Here is a 19190-nt window from a genome sequence, read left to right as displayed (position 1 = left end):
CGGCTTCCTCTCGGCCTCTTAGAGCCCCATATCGAGTTCTTCCTCCGGCTCTCCTCCTGCCTTGCATCTGGTAGTTGATTTATCTAATTTTAATCTTCATCAAGTTTCTCATAGTTCCTCAACTTTTCCAACTGACTCCTCTCGCAACCACCACATGACACTTCATCCTTACCGGCTCAAACAGACGCATCTTAGTTTGTCTCAATCCTCTATTACTGTGTGTCCTGTTCAGTCCCCTACTACCCTGAGTTCTTCTTCTCCTGAATATAAACATTTCACGTTCAAAGACATCTCTCAAAAATTCAACATGGCAACAAGCTATGCAAGATGAGATTTGGGCTTTGCAATCAAATGGTATATGGACTCTGGTTCTTTATTGTTCCTTTATGAATGTTGTTAACAGTCGTTGGTTCTAAAGGGTTCACTCAACAAGAAGGAATAAACTACCTCGAGACTTTTAATCCAGTTGTTAAGCCTACAACTGTAAGGTTAATATTTATTATTGTTGTGACTTGTGGGTGGTTTATTCATCAGTTTGATGTTTACAATGCTTTTTGAATGGGATTCTTCAAGAAGAGGTGTATATGGAGCAACCACCTGGTTTTTGTCACCATGCTCTATTATCTTATGTTTGTCACCTGCATAAATCTATCTATGGCTTAAAACAAGCTCCTCATGTATGGTATACCAAACTCAGTGATTATCTCATTTCTCTTGGTTTTCGTGCCTTTATTGCTGACACCTCTCTATTTATTACTCTAATGGCCATGATCTCATTTACTTACTTGTGTATGTGGATGGCATTCTGCTTATTGGGAACAATTCAACTCTGCTATGCCACTTGATTACCTTACTAAATTCTGAATTCAAAATAAGAGATTTAGGCTCTGTGCATTATTTCTTAGGGATTGAAGTCACCAAAACTGTCATGGGACTTATACTCTTACAGCATAAATATACTCTCAATATCATTCAATAAGCCAATATATCTTCGTGTAAAGTTGTCGACACGCCTGCTTTATCCTTGTTTAAGCTATTGCTGACCTCAAATACTCTATACTTTGATCCTACCCATTACCGATAGATTATTGGTGCTTTGTAGTATCTCATTTTTACTTGCCCAAATATCTGTTATGCCGTAAATAAAGTCTATCAGTTTATGCACTCCCCTACCAATTACCATTGGTCTTTTGTTAAAAGAATTGTCTGGTACCTTTAAGGAATAACATCTTATGGTCTACACATCACTTAGGAGTCCTTTCTTTCCTTACATGGTTTTAGAGATGCTGATTAGGCTGGTAGTCTTGATGACAAAAAATCCATCGATAGCTACTTGGTATATCTCGGCAGCACACCTATTTCTTGGAAGTCTAGAAAACAACGCACAGTGGCGCGTTCATTAACTGAAGCAGAATATAAGACTTTTGCAAATTGTACTATTGAGATTTTATATATTTGGGCTCTGCTATCAGATCTTCATTTTTCCTCTAATCCTATGACTGTCCTTTAGTGTGATAATTTGGGTGCTACCTACTTGTATGTTAATCCTATCTTTCATGCTCGCACTAAGCATGTTGAAGTCAATTATTACTTTGTTCGTGATCGTGTTGCTGAAAAGAAAATTGTGGTTTGGTTCATCTCCTTCCAAAATCAACTTGCTGATGTGCTTACCAAGCCTTTTCCTCATGTGTCCTTCACTTATTTTCAATCCAAGCTTTACATGGATTCTCCTCCTTCAACTTGAGAGGGCATATTATGAAATGTTATTATGTATATATATTTATCTTGTATTTACCTTATATAGATTTCTAATCATATGTAGTATACTACATAGTTAATATCATGTACAACCCTATATATATATAAAGGGAGTGTTATACATAATACAATATAACCTTCATAATATTTTCCTATACATAATACAATATAGCCTTCATAATATTTTCCAATACTCTTTCTCCCTTAATTTCAACTGCTAGCTAGGTGTTAATTAACCATGGAATGAATTTTCATAAATAAGCCGATCAATAAGACTTCACACACTAATCTAATATTTTTAACCAATAACCAGCGTGATATGTATACTATGCAGGCATAATGAGAGCGTAAAAAGCTTTTTCCTTGGAAAATTATGAGGTCACAATCAAGCACAATATTGAAGAGGCAAAAAGTACTTGCTATAAACACAACTATATCTGATCACATAATTTTATATACAATTGATAATCAAATGACTAGGAGAAAACTACATAATTTTTTTAGTTTCGTATTAGACGTGGCAATCACTAATGTATTTTTTATCCATCTCTTTCTTCTAAGTAATTTCATACTCTAGCTACATGGAACTGATCTAAGAACACAAATTAATTATGCCTTCTCTTTTTGTTTCCACTCCAACCCTATGAACCTGCAGGGAGAGTACCTTATTTTGTACTCTGAGATGGTATCGAGTTTAGGTGACCATGTTTGTTCTTTTGACCCAACCAGCTGTTCATAATGCTTCTTCAACTCTGGAGTGCTACAAAGAAAACTATTAGTAGGGCCACTAGAACCTGTTTGATCTTGATCTCCACCTTTATTTACAAGTCTTGCTATAAATTCCGGCACAACCTTAATCAAAACCCTACCGTCCGCACCCTTTATGTACTGGAAAGGAGACTCCCCGAAATTAATAGGGGTTCGTTTAGGGCTAGCGCTGAAGGCTGCAAGAGAAGAGGCTGACAAAACATTGAATGCGAAGCGATCTAATGGAAGAACAAAGTAGGTCTGGCCTGGCATGAGCTCGTCATCAATGGCCAGGGATGGAACAGGATGACCAATGAAGAAAGAATCTGCATGGCAAATCATCATGTCTGGATTCTCAAACATGATCTCTCCAGCTATGTGTTTGCTGCTGCCTGTTAAGATTCTTGTGGTTCCTTCCCAGAAGATTAGCTTCACAAATGAAGCTCTTGAACTTTGATGGAAACATGGAGACACTGCATTTCCCATTTGAAGAGAGACAGAGAGAAACCAATGAAGCTTGGATTGTTAGTTTTTTGGAAGGAGAAGAGAGAGGAGGGGTTAAATATACAAGGGGAGATTTAGGATTGACTTAGAGAAAGTCTAGGTTAGTTTCTTTATGGGGTTTTGATGGGGTCGGTGGTCAGCCATGACGGCTTTGAACATCTATAAGACTCTGTGTGTGTCTCTGCTTTAAGAGATGTCTTTAAACTTCCATAAGACGTTGTCGTTAATTACAACTCATCAAAAAGTCACCCTGGCCAACCCTAAACAGCGAAGTTAACGCCGACTTTAACAAAAACAAACCATATAGCCTCAAAACTGGTGAGAAAGTCAATTTTCTAGTTAGAAAGTGTGAATGTGTGTGTATTTCTGTGTTTTATATATATATATAAGGTAATTGGTACATTACCTCCCATTCATATGTTTCTTCGCTTGTTATATTGATTTTATTTGAAAAGAAAAAAATATTTATAATTTTGAACGAGCGAAATTATCTTTTCATAGCATGAAAATGAGCACATGGAAAAACTTTATTAAGAAATGGATTTATTTTTTCATCGATCATGACTCTTTTTGTGCGTATTTAACCTAGTGAAAGGATGTGAACTATGATTATACGATGTTCAAATTACTGTGTGTTCAAAAAATTAGTAATTCACACTGTATAAAAAGTGAGAAACTTGTTCGTTCACTTGGGTTTTTCTTGAAGAAGTTCCTCGTCGTGAGAGAGAGAGAGAGAGAGATGCAAAAGATCGTAACAACTCCTCGCCTTCTTACTAATTTTCCTTATTACACATATATTTTATGTTAAGCCCAATTAATGACATCAAACAAATTAACCTCTAAGCTATAACCTGGTTGTAATGTGTAAAAAAGTGACATTAAAATATACATGAATCTCTTAAAGTTAAAAACTCCGTGATATCTTGCTAGACCTAGCTAGTCTGCCTGCCAGCTACAAGAACTTTGAACACTGACCATGCCTTTCATCATTTATGTAAATGTCCGGTGAATACGATGTATATGGTCAAACTCATTAGCCATAACCATGTGACCTCTACTTTTTTTCTTCATAGGGCCTGCCTGGACCTCCTGGTATGATCTAGCCTCACAGATGCAACCATCTAATTAATATATGACGATTACAACATTTCATTAACTCTAGGCATCGATCTTAATTATAACACTTTATACATATGATGAAGTTTTCGGTTGGATCATAATATACAAATATCTTTACCTAGGGGCATATGCCACCCATGCCATAACTAGCTAGGTAGAGAGCTCTATAGGTGATGGCCATGTGGATTGACTGACGTCTCACAACTAGACTCGTAGAAGATGCAGCACCATCTAAGGTCAACTATGTATCTGGCTAGAACTTAAAATTGAACAAAAAAAGAAGAAGAAGAAAAGGTACGCAAGTAACACATGCATGAAAGGTTGAATTAATTAATTTATACATGAATATGTATGAGATATAGTGATGACGGAATCCCACAAAAGAAAATGAATATTGTATATTTCGAATCTACTGCCAGCTCCTCCCATTCTGCTAAAATGTTTATTTAACTCTCTCGTTATCATAAGTGCTTGTAGGTGCGGAATAACTAGAGTTCTTAAAGCTGCAGGATGACAAACTGAAAATAAATTAGTATAATATATCCTAAAAATAAAACAATAAATGAAAGGCTATGAAAGTCTAGATTTAAGGGTATAATTTAAAATCTTTAAAGCTAAAATGTGAACTTTCACACCCTTAACGCTAGCTTAAGTGCGAAGGTAGTTCCGCCTCTGAGGAAATATGAAGAAGAATTTTTGCCAGTTCGATTAAGACTGGGCCTCTTGAGATTAATGAAAAAACTGGGAACGCTGGTTATTAACTCTACCGCCGACATCCTTCATCAGGTCAGCTGAATGCCTTACGGTTGGGGGTTAATCTAATGTCATGTCACAATTTATAAAGACGTGGATGGCTCTTATTGCAAATAAAAGGACTTTGATAAAAATCAAGCTGTTTTGACGTACGGTTCTCAGATTTTCTGAAAATATCTTGAGCAATTTCTTCACTGACTTTTGATGTAATTTTTGCATGCATAGAGTTCCAATCCAAAGCGTGAACACAGAACGGAAATTAAGTAGAGAGGTTCAAAGAAACTGGGTTTTGTCATTTCTATGATTTCACACACCATTTAATAGATGTGGCCTGTTATTTTCAACATTAAAAAAAATATTTAAGTAACAATAATTTAAAACCATCTAGGTTAGATAAACTAAAACACAACTCAAGATGAGATCAAAAGAATCCAAACAAATAAAAGAAAATTATTAAATTTAAAGTTTAATAACTTAATGTCAAAAATAAAAATAAAAAAAATAAAAAATAAAACTTCAAAGAAAATATCAAATCAGCTCGAGGTAACTTTATAAATTAACAACCCGTGAAATGAAACTAAGATAAAAAAAAGAATTTTAAAAAGATGACCTATTAAAAAAACTAAAATCCAATAAAAAAATATTAAAAAAAAGTCTAAGTGGACCAATAACTTGAGTCAAATGATCCAGGTTAAGTTTTATTAATCCATTCTCAAAATAATCAAATAAAAAAAAAAGTAAAAAAATAACAAGTCAAAGATAAATAATTTAATTAAATAATAAAATTAAAAAAAAAACATATCTAGATCATTTTGTCTGCAATTAATTTTGCTATAATAAATTTATCCGATAAAAAAGATATTTTGACTTTCAATTGTAGGCTTAATTAGGTTTTTTTTTTAAGATAAAATTGTATTCACACCATTTCAAACTAGAGAATCCACCTAACTGACAAAATTAGAAGACTCAAACAGCGGAAGACTTGTATGCATATGCCAAAGAAATCCTAAAAACAATAGTATGGTGCACGCGCGCAATATATACATATATATATATATATAGAGAGAGAGAGAGAGTCCTGAATATTTCATGGACTATTAAATAAATATATAAATTTTTTTAAGATTAATTATTAATTAATATATATAAATTTTTGAAGTTAAGGATTTAATTCAAATACATTATCTAAAATATTAAAAAATAAATTTAAAAATATATAAAATTAAAGTGAAAATAAAAATAAATATATTATTAAAGTTATATCCTTCGATATTTTGTTGAATATAATTCATCTAATTTAATCTAAATTGATATTATAACAATCTTTAACCGGGATAAAATAATAATCTCATGTCAACTAAAAAACAAAATAATTAAATTTTTTTCTCTTTCAATTTCTTTTTTATTCACTTGATTTTTTTTTAGATTAATGTTTTATAAGTTGGACTTTGTAAGTCTATAATCATTTTACTTTCAATGAGTCGTTTTACTTTTATTTGACAGTCTTTTTTCTTGTTAGCACTACCAAGTTTCGTTAATTTTAAAATTTTAATTATATTTTATTCAATATATTTTAAAATTCCTTATAAAATTTTAACTCAATCTGACAGTCGGATTGAAAATTACGTCTAGTAAAGTAAAATTAATCAAATTGTGATTTTTCATTAAATTTTTGAATTTCTTCAAAAAATTTGAAATTTTAACCCAAGATAAAATATCATATTAAAGGCTTCATATAAATTTTTAAAATTTTTTAATAACTCAATTATAAATTATAAAATTTTTTATATAAAATTAATAATAAAATTTTAATCTGAACTAGATCGTGTGCACAATCATTTTCATGCTATATATATATATATATATATATATATAGAGAGAGAGAGAGAGAGAGAGAAGTAATTAGTTAGGATTTTGTTTTTAAAAACACTTGTCTGGTTGTCTGGCACACACAATATATCCTAAGAATTCCATACATACGTCGATAAAGAAAATACTAAATCAATCTGAAATCTTAAGTTAAAATTATGCTAGACTCCTACTATTTATTTTCTTTATAAGGCCGCATAGATGTGTGCACTGTTGTCCACCTAAAAACAGCTACGTACGCTGATAATACTAATATTCACCGTATGATAATTAGAATTTACACCCATTTTTTCATTATCTAGTGGGGAGACAAGACTTTGAAGTTGTCGTTTCAAGAATGCACCGACATCGTTTGTCTTTTGTTCGGAATACGGTGTACGTAATTTACCAACATCGAGGTTCATTCATGGGACCTAAAAGGTAATGTGGTCAATATCCTACACGTGGATTGAACTTTGAACAACACGTGGATTCATCCATGGAAGACGAATTCTTCTTAAATATTAATATGACCTGTTCTTTCTTCTAATCTTGCCCATGTGACAGGTCGCAGGTTGGAGCGTGATTCAAGAGCTTATATTAGCAATATTAATGGCGACAAAATTGACCTTTATATCTCATTTGTGACGCATTCAAGTTTTTTTTTATTATTTTTTTTTTTATCGGGAGACGACTTTCTTTATAAAATTGATGGGGTTGGTCTTATTATATAAATAGCAGTCCAAAAGTCAAGCTTATTATACTTGCCCTCAGACATATATCATTGGGAGTTTTCGTTCTATGAACTATCACTGGGTTCAATCGAGGTTAATTTTTTTCCTTGAATGATCTTAAAGTTGCACCCCTGTATATATTAGGTTGATGCATTTTAAAGATTTAATAATTTTTTAAGTGTTCATCCCAAGATTTAAATTGATAATTGTGAATTAATAATTAATAACTATAAAAAACGTTTTTATGTTGTTCTAAACTTAAACTAGGATTAAAAAAAAAAATCTTAACATAATGTTAAAAAAATAATATAAAATTGTATTCTAGATTGTGGCTTAACGAGAGAAGTGATTTGTTTTTTTTTTTACATTGGAGTTCAATTCTCTCTATGTATGTCTATTATCTTCCTAATATTTTACTTATTTACTGGATTTGTAAAGTGTTAAATGGACTTGGAAATTAATCATAATGTATGTAAGTTGACCCAAACACTTCATGTTATAAAAAAAATATAATATAAAATTATTTGAGGATCTGATTTGGTAGTTTAAGTTTTTTAATTAAAATGATTTTTTTTATATAAAATCAAACTAAGAATTCAAATCCCATTACACGTGCTTCTTTTAATTCAATTTTTAAAAAGTAAAATACAAGATAACGATAGGTTTTTGCAAATCTCAAATGTAAAGAATTATAACTTGAAAGCATGTATTGAAAATTGATATAAAATCATTTAATACATTGTCCAATAAATTATTTTTTGGATTAAAAAAATTATTTCACAAGGTTTCGAGATTTCAACAACGACTTTCGTGGGTTCAAATCTCGTTACGGGTTTTCACTAATTAAATTAATAAAAATTAAATCACCAGAGAGGAATTAGTTCGCCAATATATGAACCATTAAAGTTTAAAATTCGATTGGTGTCCAAGAGCATGGTCCCAGCAGGGCTTCGATGGGCTAAGCATTCGGCGTTGTGAGCCTAAAAAGGTTGGTTGGTTGGTGACCATCCTCGTCATTGTCATCCATGGAGAAATGAGTGGTGCCAATTATCTATTATCAATTGCGTGCGTGCTTCGCCAGTTTAGGCGACTGAACGGAGTTGATCCCTTCAAAGATTAGACATGTTAAGCAAGTTATTTGAAACTCAACGAAACTTACAATTGTCATTAATCAAGTTTTAATGTTGATTAATGCGACATGTGACGTCAACCAAATTGGTATTTACCAATGTTCATGCAAGTTTTAAAGTTGTTTTAACATTTAAAACAAGTAAAGTTACTATCAAGATCGCTGCTCATTGTTTTGATTTTTATTATTAGGTCACAATTACAAGTTAACTTGCAAGTTGTAGATAGGGTGTTGATATTTCGTAATTCAATGTGCTCTGTGATAACATGTTTTTATTTTAGATTTTATGTGTAGTTTTTATATATATATATATAGTTGTATGATAACCTCAGTCACCGTTTGAAAAATTAATAAGAATTGAAATTTTTTTCACCTTATTTTTTTTAATATTATCATTCAATATTATTTGTAATATTTTTATTTTATTGATGTTGCTTTATATTTTTATTATATTATCAAATTAATCATTACCTTATTTTTTTTAATATTACCATTCAATATTATTTGTAATATTTTTATTATATTATCAAATTAATCAAGATTTAACTGAATTATTAAATATCTTTTACTTTTTTCAAAACATAAACATTTTCTAAAATAATTTTTTTCCGGTTTAAAAAAACTTTGATCAAGCCCTCGGTGTCATCCCGGTCACCAATCTATCTAGTTCCATCACTATTTCTGCTAAAGAACAAAAAATATATAGTCATATTCAAACTTGATCAAAAGTTCATCTAACTAGCATGTATCAAAGTGTCTTTGTTAGGTTAATAATTGTGACTTCAGCAAAGATTTCGGTGAAATTGGAGGGAAACTGTCTCAAATTCTAAATGTGAAGGATCCAATTGTTTTTGTTTTTTCCCTAAAAAACCACAAATCTCAATACAATAGAACCACGTAGTATGCAGCTACAAGTCAATAACAATAAGACATGCAAAACTATACATACCGCCTCACATCTTGATAATCATCTTTGGCCACGATCAAACTTGACCAAAACCCTAACCAATTAGCATTTACAATATTCTCTCTTATACTAATAATTTTGACTTTAGCAATCTTTTTCTTTTTAAATAAAAAAAGACTAGTAAACTTTGTCTCAAGGCAAAAGGGCAGGCACTCAATTGCATTTTTTTAAACCATACAATTGAATTATTCAACCAGAGGGTCCTACACAGCAGAAAAACATGCTAACAAGTCCATAACGATGATATAAGCAGAGCTGTACCTTCTCACAGTTCATCATCATCATCAGACAGTGTTTATCCTTGAAATATTTAGACGAGCTGGAAGAGGATCATGTGTGATTTTTATAGTTGAAGGAAGAAATGGCCATCTCTATCGAACATATGTATCCAGCGGAAATATATAATAGAGACGTGTCTACTGTATTCCTCATGCTTCAATTCAAGGGGTTATTTATTTTACACTAATCTAGTTTTAAAAAAAATTAAATGCGGGTCCAATTTAATTCTTAAGAACCTTATCAGGGTTTTTTTTTCAATTTAATCGGGCCAATATCTATCTACACGTTGAACAATTACAAAGACAAAAACGAAAGTGATCACTGGGGTTGTGGTTTCTGACCCTCCTAATGATAATATGATTTCTTTTTAATATTTTTTAATGGTTTTGATATTTTAATGTTAAATTTTATTTTTAAAATGAAAAATAAAATTATTTTAATATATTTTTAATAAAAAAATTATTTTTAAAAAGCATCATGATGATTTAAGTTATAAAATATCAACAGACTACATAAACATTTTTTACAAATTGAGGGGGTGATAAGGGATGTTGAATATATATATATCGATGCACAATGATCTAATTTAAGCCGTAAAGGCATGGCAGGCATGTATAAAAACGAGTATTTGAAAGTTTTTAAAGTATGATGAACCAATGCCTTTACCTAAGCAATTTATTATTCAGCAGTAAATCATAATTTCCATTCATAGCAGTTCGTTTTTGCACGATGAAATTCAATGTAAGATAGGCATGGTAATTATGGAAATATCCCCCCCTTTTTTTTACCTATTAAATTCAGGATTTAATGCTAAAATTAATTATAATTTAATAAATTCACTAAGTCGATGAAATAAGTGGATTCTTAAAATTATTTGGAAAAAAACAATCAATATCAAATAACGCACAAACTATCTGAAAATACCCCTCACTATGATTTTTTCAAAAAAAAAAAAAAACATATCGTGCTTCTCTAGTCATCATGATGATCAGAGAGAATATAGAGGTTTTTTCTTTATTTAGGTCGCAAAGGAGTTTCCGAGCAGCCCAGAAAAAAAATATGACACTGGTGGGATAGAAACTACAAGCATCAAACATCGATTTGTCCAAAGCAAATTGGACTCATTGATCTTAGACTTTTCTGCGAGAACGAATTGCGGCTAAAAACATGCTATAAAATGTACAACGAGAGATTCATTGATCTTAGACTTTTAGAGTGTTGCGGCTAAAAAAACATGCTATAAAAATATACGATGAGACTGGCTAATGATGATTTTGACATTTCTATGATACAATCCGACCATATCAACCCTTCATGATGCGAGGAGTCATATGTCGATAAAACCATGTGCTATGTTCAATTTCATCGGCACAGCTCTCTTGCTCGGTAATAAAAAGGAAGGACGGAGTGGTGAACAGGGAAAAGGTCTCCCATTATCATCGTGTGTGGAATGAAAATAAGGTCATTAAACAAAACTATTTATCCTCAGGGTGCTCTAAAAGGGTAGATGGATTTTTTTTAGTAAGGTGATGGATTGTTCTTAGCGTGTAAAAGAGGAGCAAAAGGCATTTACTATGCAATGCTGAAACGTTCATTATGTTAGGGTTATAATTTACTAGTTAACACAATACTTATAAACTTGTAATCTAGTGGAAGTTTTATGGTAATGCCTTGTTCTTCCTTTTTTCCTCGATCAAATAATATAAAAAAACTATCTTCAACTTCACGATAAAAAATATAGTGTTATTTCCACTTTATCATACTTTATAATCTGCTTTTATTAATTAGATAGCCAAAAATACAAGTAATTATAAGTTTTATAAGTGATGATAATTAGATTTTTAAAAAATATATATATAATGATATTAATGTGAGCATTACATTTATAATTAGAAATTTGGTATAGAGCCTTGTTTTGTAACTAGGGTATTTAGATTTCTTCATTTTTTAATCGTTGTCTACCATCAAATTAGTTTTTTTAAAATAAAAAAGTTGGTCATGCTAAATTTCTTTTCTTGTTAAAGATTTTTTTTTTCTTTTGAGCTTCCTAATACTATCTACCAATAAATAAGATATTTAACAATAATATTAAAGATTAGAATTTAATATGGTCTATGAATAAAAATAAATACGGATTGAGATTGATAATTCTTGAAGTGAGAATAACATCCAAAAAATAAAAGTATCCTCATTCTTTAGCTTTATCAGAAGCTATCTTGGAGAAAAAAGGAAATGAGCTTTTACCCTTTCAGTCACCAAACTCCAAATGGCTGAGCACACGGGATTGAGCTCATTGGTATTCCAAACGCCCAAACGTGTGGAAAATGTAATAAGCAATTTACAAACGCTACTAGGCCTGCCTAATGGGCCTCTGGCATCAGCCCTGTTGCGAGGCCTTGGATTTCACCCGCACTCGCCTCTTCTCCTCTTGCATCAGCCCTGTTGCGAGGCCTTGGATTCTGACCCTTTTCTCTTGGGCCTCTGAGCTTTCTGGGCTGCCCAAGGAGACTGGATATCAATTCGAAATTCATATCTGGCGGAGCCCAAAAAAACAGAGAACTTCTGGCTAACAGAGGATCAGAAAATCTTCCACAAGCTTTTAGTGCCAGACTCAAAAAAATAAAAAACCTCTTGGTTCATAGCGTAATGTTTCAAATGGATTTCCACGAGGGGATAAAGAATAAGTGGAAGACAACGGTTTCATGGGACTCAAGTCATAGCGAGTCACCTTTTCAAGATGCAAACCAAATACAGGTCTATGAACCACAGTAAATATGGAGTGAGATTACTTCACATTTAGAAAAAAAAAGGGAGGATTTGGCCAGATTTTGATTGGTTACAGCATATAAAGGGGAGGATGAGGCCAGATAGGCAGATACAGATCCCTGAGTAATTGAATCAGGAATCCCATCTCTTTCGAGGAACTCGTCATGAAAGAGAACATAAGCAAATGGAGACAAATGGTTTAACCACCTTTGCCAACCCTTCATATCTCCTGGAGTGCAAGTAAACGCAGACTCTTAGCACCCCTATTCCTAGCATTACCTCCAGGGTTTTTGAGTATTCGCTATACTACTGTGTGCTTTTTTCAGGGTCTCACAGCAAATCACTAGACTGGAAGGTGCGTGGGCCAATAGTGTATTGAAAAAAATAAGAATATTCAGGTAATTAACTTTACTATATCTAATATCAATTAATTTAATAATCTAATTTAAATTGAAGACAAGAGTTGAAAACAAACAGTTAAAAATGAGTTATCGATATCATCCTTGTAAGAGGCCAAAAAAAAAAATGGTTAAAAACCCATTATCACACCACCATAGACTTCAACCACAACTAAAAAAACCTTTTAAGTTGTTTCAAACTTCATTATAAAATAATACAAAGAAAAGACGATATCGAAAAAAACTATATGATTCGCTAAAACAATGCTCTATCAAACTTTACAAATCACATTAAAATAAGTTATCCTTAAATATTCAATCATTCAAGAAAACAAATTATTTTGAGAAAGCATATATAATAAAGAACAGAATCAAAAATAAATCTAGATAACCCAACCAAATTAAAATATATATATATATAAAAAGTTTAATCTCTAATAAAATAAATATCAAAAAATAAGATTTTAAAAAATAAAATAGGTTAAACGAATGATAAAAAAAAAAAAAACAACTCCTAGCAAACATCAAGAGGGTTAATTCTCCAAAATAAAATCAAGGAAATCTCAAAATGAAATTAATCAAAAAATTCAAATTCAAATCAACTCAATTTTTTAAAATAAAATTAAATATAAAAAATTAAAAAGCAAAAAAAAAGATAGCAAAGTAGAAAATAATTAAAATAAAAAAAACAAAATTTAATAAGAAAAAAAATACTCAAGGATAAAATCACCCAAAATATTACACTGTAAAAATTATCTTAGGTGACATAAATAACAATTTACAAAAAACTAAATAAAACAAATTTAAAAAATCAAATTAGAATGAAATTTAAAAAAATTCAATTTTCATAAATTATTTCAGATAAAAAATTATCAAAAAAAAATAGACAATTAAATCAAAAACAAAGAGAAGAAAAAAAATCAAATAAAACTGAAACAGAAACAAATTTTGATTTTTATGAGTTATTTAAAATAAAATAAATATCAATTAAAAAATCACAAACAAAATAAAAAACAAAAAGAAGTTACAAGACTATTTGAAAATTTGTCTGGTAGAGCACAAGAATCAAGGGAGAAAAAAAAGAAAAAAAATAATCATTACAACTAAACCAAAACTTTATTATCTACATACATCATGTTTATAAAAAAAAAAAAATCAAGACAAATTTAATAACACCATAAAATGGCATTTTTACTTGCTGAAGTCATTAAAGCTAAACCAAAACTTTATTATCTACATGTTTATAAAAAAAAAAAATCAAGACAAATCTAATGACACCATAAAATGGCATTTTTACTTGCTGAAAACAGCTGCACATGATGCATGAAGACAATAGAGCAGGCGACGCATTAACACGCGCCAAACACACAATCTTTTTTTTAAATCCTGTTAATTTATTAAAAGATAAAACTAATTCTCACTCTACCCAACAATAACATAAAAATTACTAGTGCAATAACCGAAATACCCTTAAAAGGAAGTATTTTTATTGTACAAATAAAAATGATAAGATAAAAACACCACTCCTAGCCAACCAAAATATACAAATCTACCCCTCAACAACATAAATACCAAAATACCCTTAAAAAAAGGTATTTTTATTATACAAATAAAAATAATAAGATAAAAACACCACTCCTAGTGAACCAAAGTATTTTTGTATATAGGTTAAATTGGCTAATTTACTATGCACTTTATAAAAATACAAATCTACCCCTCAACAACATAAATTTTAAGGATATTTATGATAATTTACGCAATTTTAAGTAAACACCTCTCGTGCCCTCTATCAATTAAAAATGCCAAAATGCCCCTATTAAAAAGACAATCATGCCCTCAAAGTCTAGCCAAAAGGCTTTTTTTTAAGGGTAAAGTGGTAAATTCATTGTTCTCATCCACATAACTCTGAATTCACCGCAGATAATAGTTTTTTTAATGGAATTTATCAGCTATGCTCACACTTAACACCAAGAGTTTAGATAACACCCTTGCTCACAGTTGATAGACAAGGCTCTTTAAACCTGAAATAGAAAAATTGGCATAAAAACTATGGTAAGAAGTTAGCGACACAGTGGAGGGCAAGGAAGAAAACTACAAAACCACTCAAAATCAACTCAACATATTTTTCCATTCAAATCCACTTAACCTCACCTTCGTCAAGAGCATCTATGATTGAACAAAAATGGAGCACCTCACACAAATGAAATCAACCTCTGTTTTTTAAACTCTCTGAGCATCTCTACCAAGAACATGCAAAAGAAATGATGGACTTCAGTGGCATGGGTTGTGATATAATATTGCAGAAAATAGAATGAAGAATATAGAGTTAGGAGTTAAGATACCCCACCTGGCAAAGAGACAACTGAGTCCAGCAAGTACAAAGGCTGTAAGAACTGAATAACAAGGATTTGTCTGCTGGAATGGATCTGCTTAGCAGCATTTTACCATGAAACTGAACTCTCAAGTTGTCCAGGGTTCATGGCCTTTATCAACAATGAGAGGCAGCAGTATGGTGATCAAATTAAAAAACATCATCAGGGACAAATCCTCTTCGAAGCATTTCATCATGGAATCGAAATGCCTCATTCAAGTTGTCCTGGGTGACGTGTCCATTTATCAAAGCTGTGTATGTGGACCTATCGGGATTTATCCCTTTCTCAATCATTTTCCGTAAGACCAGCTCAGCCTCCTGCATCCTACCCTGCCTACAGAAGCCATTCATAACTACATTATACGTGATAATATCAGGCAACAGACCTTCTTTTTCCATCTTATTAATCCAAAGAAAAGCTTTGTCCATATTATCTTCTCTGACAAAACCATTAATAAGGGTGTTATACGAAATATGATCAGGAGCAACTCCTTTAGCAATCATCCTGCCCAAGAACTCATCAGCCTTCAATGAATCACCTGACCGACAGTAGCCTTTTATAACAGTGTTACAAGTGACAAGGGTGGGTTTAATACCCTTTTCAATCATCACATCCCACAATCTAAAGGCCTCAGACACATGGCCCACGCTACAATACGTGTTTATTAATATGCCGTATGTAATGTGGTTGGGGAAAATCTTCCTAGAGATCATACCATCCCATAACTCACTGGCTTTCTCCATTTCACCCACCTTGCAAAACCCATCAATCAATGTATTGTATGCCACGATATCTGGTTTGATATTCCTTTGAGTCATTGTCCCAAACAAGCTTAGTGCTTTAGTCATATTCCCGTCCTGACAATGGCCATGAATAAGTGTGGTGAAAGTGTAAAAATCAGGGAGTGCACCCCTTTCCACCATCTCATCGAACAGCTTATCTGCATCTGTGAGCATCTTTTCTTTGCACAACCCGTTTAATATAGTATTGTATGCAACCACATCCAAGACACAACCCTGCTCCAGCATTTCATCCCGTATCTTCAATGCCTCCAACATATTGCCATTTCTACAATAACCATGCATAAGAACAGTGTAAATCACATTATCTGGAACCAAACCAAATTTCTTCATATCTCTAAAGTACACCAATGCCTGATCAAGGTGTCTGTTCCTTGAAAAAACTGCAATAAGGGAACTAAAGCTTACTAAATCAGGAACAACACCCTGACGTAACATTTCACCAAAAATTTCTTTGGCTTCAGAAAAATTGTCTCTTCTGCAGCTCTCAACAAGCAATGTGTTATACGTTGTGGTATCAGGACTCAACCCAATGTTCAGCATCTCAATCAAAATTCCCTTTGCTCTAGCATATCTTCCCTTTTTACACAGACCATTTATAATAGCATTATATGTAAAAAGACTCGGTTTCAAACCTTTATCTGCCATAGAGTTCATTATCTCAAAAGCTTCTTCTAAAAGTCCTTCACGACAATATGCACCAATTAAAGTGTTGCAAGTCACCATATCTGCATAAACCCCTTGTCCCTCCATCTCACTTAAAAATGACTTGACATCATCAAATTTACCATCTTTACACAAAGCATTGACCATAATGTTTAATGTATAAACATTCAATTCAATCCCACTTCTAACAACTTCCCTATGCACTTCCCATGCCAATTCAACCCAGTCTATCTTCACTAACCCTCCAAGAAGACTATTGCAAGCATTTATAGACACCAAATACCCTTTACTCCTCAAAATTCTAAACGCCTCAGTCCCTTCCCTTAACTTCCTAGCTTGCACATAAGTTCTTATCAACAAATCAAAAACCAAATTATTAGTCCCACAATTGCCACATATCGATGATACCAAAGCCTCAACAACCTCAACCCTCGAAACCCCACTTCTCCTAATCATTCTAAGAATCAAAGCTTGTGCATCAGATAATCTTCTACTACGAACAAAAACATGAACCATTGCACTCAATGAAACGGATGAATGCTTAAAGTTTGAACCATTTAGCACTAACGAATCAATAAACCTTTGACCAAGTTGCAAATTACCATTACAACGACGTAAAACATCAACAACAACTGATGCGTCCAAGCGAAGTTGATAAGAAAGCAGAGAATTTACATTACCATGCTTTAAATTGAAGATGATCTTCTCCACCAATAAAGAATCAGGCAGGGTTGTTGCTGCAGAAAATGGTTCTTTATACGGGTTTTGAGAGGTTTCTATTGTTTGGAGACATCTAAAGCTAGATTTAGAAGCAGGATTTAGAAGATGAGTGATAAAGTTATATCTTTTGTGGGTTTTGAGGATTGTTAGAGTGTGTTTTTGATTAAGTAGAAAAGGATCCATTTTTGTGAAAGTATAACTAGCACTTTGCTCGAGGGTTTCGTCTCAGTCCATCAGTTTGAAGATTCTGACAGAAGAGGAAACTGTCGAAGTCGAGGAACAGAAGTTGCAAGAAAGTCGATTTTGAACCTCTCTTGTTGTCTATTTGTAGATGAACCCTCCACGCGTCGTACTTGTCTGTTCTTGACCCTTTTTCATTCTTTTATTGATTAATTTTGAGTTAATGACAACTTAATCATCATAGTTTGTCAAAATTACAAAATCTCTAATAAACGTGGCAAAAACATTATACATCCAGGGGAAAAAAAAGTAGTCATTGCTATATTGATACTACTTTTTGGCTATTTAAAAAAAAATTATTTTAGTTGGGCTAATCTTATCTTTTCTTATAATTTATTAGTCATTAAAAATTAAATATTTATTTTTAAAAAATTTTAAAACAATAAAATAATTAAATCATTCTCTAATTCAAGAAAATATTAAATATATTGATCAGATTATTTTATTTTTTTTCTTTTAAAAATATAATAAAACCTTTTTACTTTTAAATTCAAGAAAAAATAAGTTATGCGTTCAAGGCCATTATTTTCATTTTACATTGATTTTCTTATCAACTTCATAACCATTAGGTAATTTGGTTTTTTAATTTATTAGTTAATATTTAATTTTTAAAAATTATCAGTGCATACAGCACTTATGAAAACGGTGCAATATTTTTAGTGGCCAAATCTAACATTTTATCACCTTAATTAAGGTGTCAGTACATTCTTTTCCTCCTAAAACAACATATTTTAGTATGCATTGGGCAACTTGTTGTATAAGAGTCTTTTTTTATTTTCTCTATCCTCCCCAAAAGAAATACAGGTTGGTCATTTGGATTTTTGTTGTTAAATTTTTATCTTTATTTTTTTATTTTTTTATTGATTTTTTTATAATTCTTTTATTTTCAATCTAGTCATTTAACTCAAATATATCTTATATTATTTTTTCAATTTAATTTTTATTTTTTTATTTCTAATTTTCCCTAGTTCTTTTATAAAAAATTTATCCAAGTTTTGTGTGTATTGTTTTATCCAATTTGATCCTTATTTTTTTTATTTTTTTCCATGTTAACCCTCAAATCGAAACTTTTGTGTTGCCTTCTAGTTTATCTTTTATTTTAATTTTCACCCTCATTCATTTCATTACCACATTTTATTTTAGATTTTTTTTGTAATTTTATTTCAATTTAATATTTTTTTTTATTGTTTCATTTGCTGAGAATTAGGCTTTGTATTTTTTTTTATGTATTATGTTTTTTGTTTGATAATATAGGTCATGAATTTGAAAAGTTAATATGGATAAAAAATATTACTTATCTTATTTTTTAAATTTTATCATTTAACATTGATTTTTTTTATATTGATTTCATGGTTTTCTTTAATTTTTTTATCAGGTTATTATAATCTTA

The 19190-nt window shown here is 31.4% G+C and overlaps 1 protein-coding gene and 2 long non-coding RNA genes across 3 annotated transcripts in view; 1 reads left to right on the top strand and 2 right to left on the bottom strand.

Moving 5' to 3' along the window:
- Window positions 1-9321, bottom strand: part of LOC105125974 (uncharacterized) — a 16248-nt gene extending 6927 nt beyond the window's left edge. The window contains exons 1-2 of the long non-coding RNA XR_842335.1: window positions 9311-9321; window positions 4068-4074 (exon numbers count right to left, since the gene is read on the bottom strand). This is a non-coding gene — a long non-coding RNA (uncharacterized LOC105125974). The remainder of the gene's footprint in view (window positions 1-4067; window positions 4075-9310) is intronic.
- Window positions 9322-14520: 5199 nt separating this feature from the next.
- LOC105125971 (uncharacterized) lies at window positions 14521-15002 on the top strand. Its single transcript, XR_842334.1, has 2 exons — window positions 14521-14566; window positions 14728-15002. It is a non-coding gene; the product is annotated as an uncharacterized LOC105125971 (long non-coding RNA).
- A 416-nt stretch (window positions 15003-15418) lies between these two features.
- On the bottom strand, window positions 15419-17859 carry LOC105125970 (pentatricopeptide repeat-containing protein At5g01110-like). The gene has a single exon (XM_011026661.1). It carries the CDS (start codon window positions 17741-17743, stop codon window positions 15524-15526), a length of 2220 nt encoding a protein of 739 aa, XP_011024963.1. The 5' UTR covers window positions 17744-17859; the 3' UTR covers window positions 15419-15523.
- Window positions 17860-19190: the final 1331 nt, after the last annotated feature.

The sequence above is a fragment of the Populus euphratica genome, unplaced genomic scaffold, assembly GCF_000495115.2.
Source record: "Populus euphratica unplaced genomic scaffold, PopEup_1.0 scaffold44.1, whole genome shotgun sequence".
Classification (NCBI taxonomy): Eukaryota; Viridiplantae; Streptophyta; class Magnoliopsida; order Malpighiales; family Salicaceae; genus Populus; species Populus euphratica.
Note: the sequence above shows the minus strand (reverse complement) of the source record. Positions and strands in the feature narration are given on the sequence as shown.

Bases quoted from the DNA above. Each gene is read 5' to 3' on its own strand.
- LOC105125970 (XM_011026661.1), bottom strand. From the start codon at position 17,743: ATGGATCCTTTTCTACTTAATCAAAAACACACTCTAACAATCCTCAAA.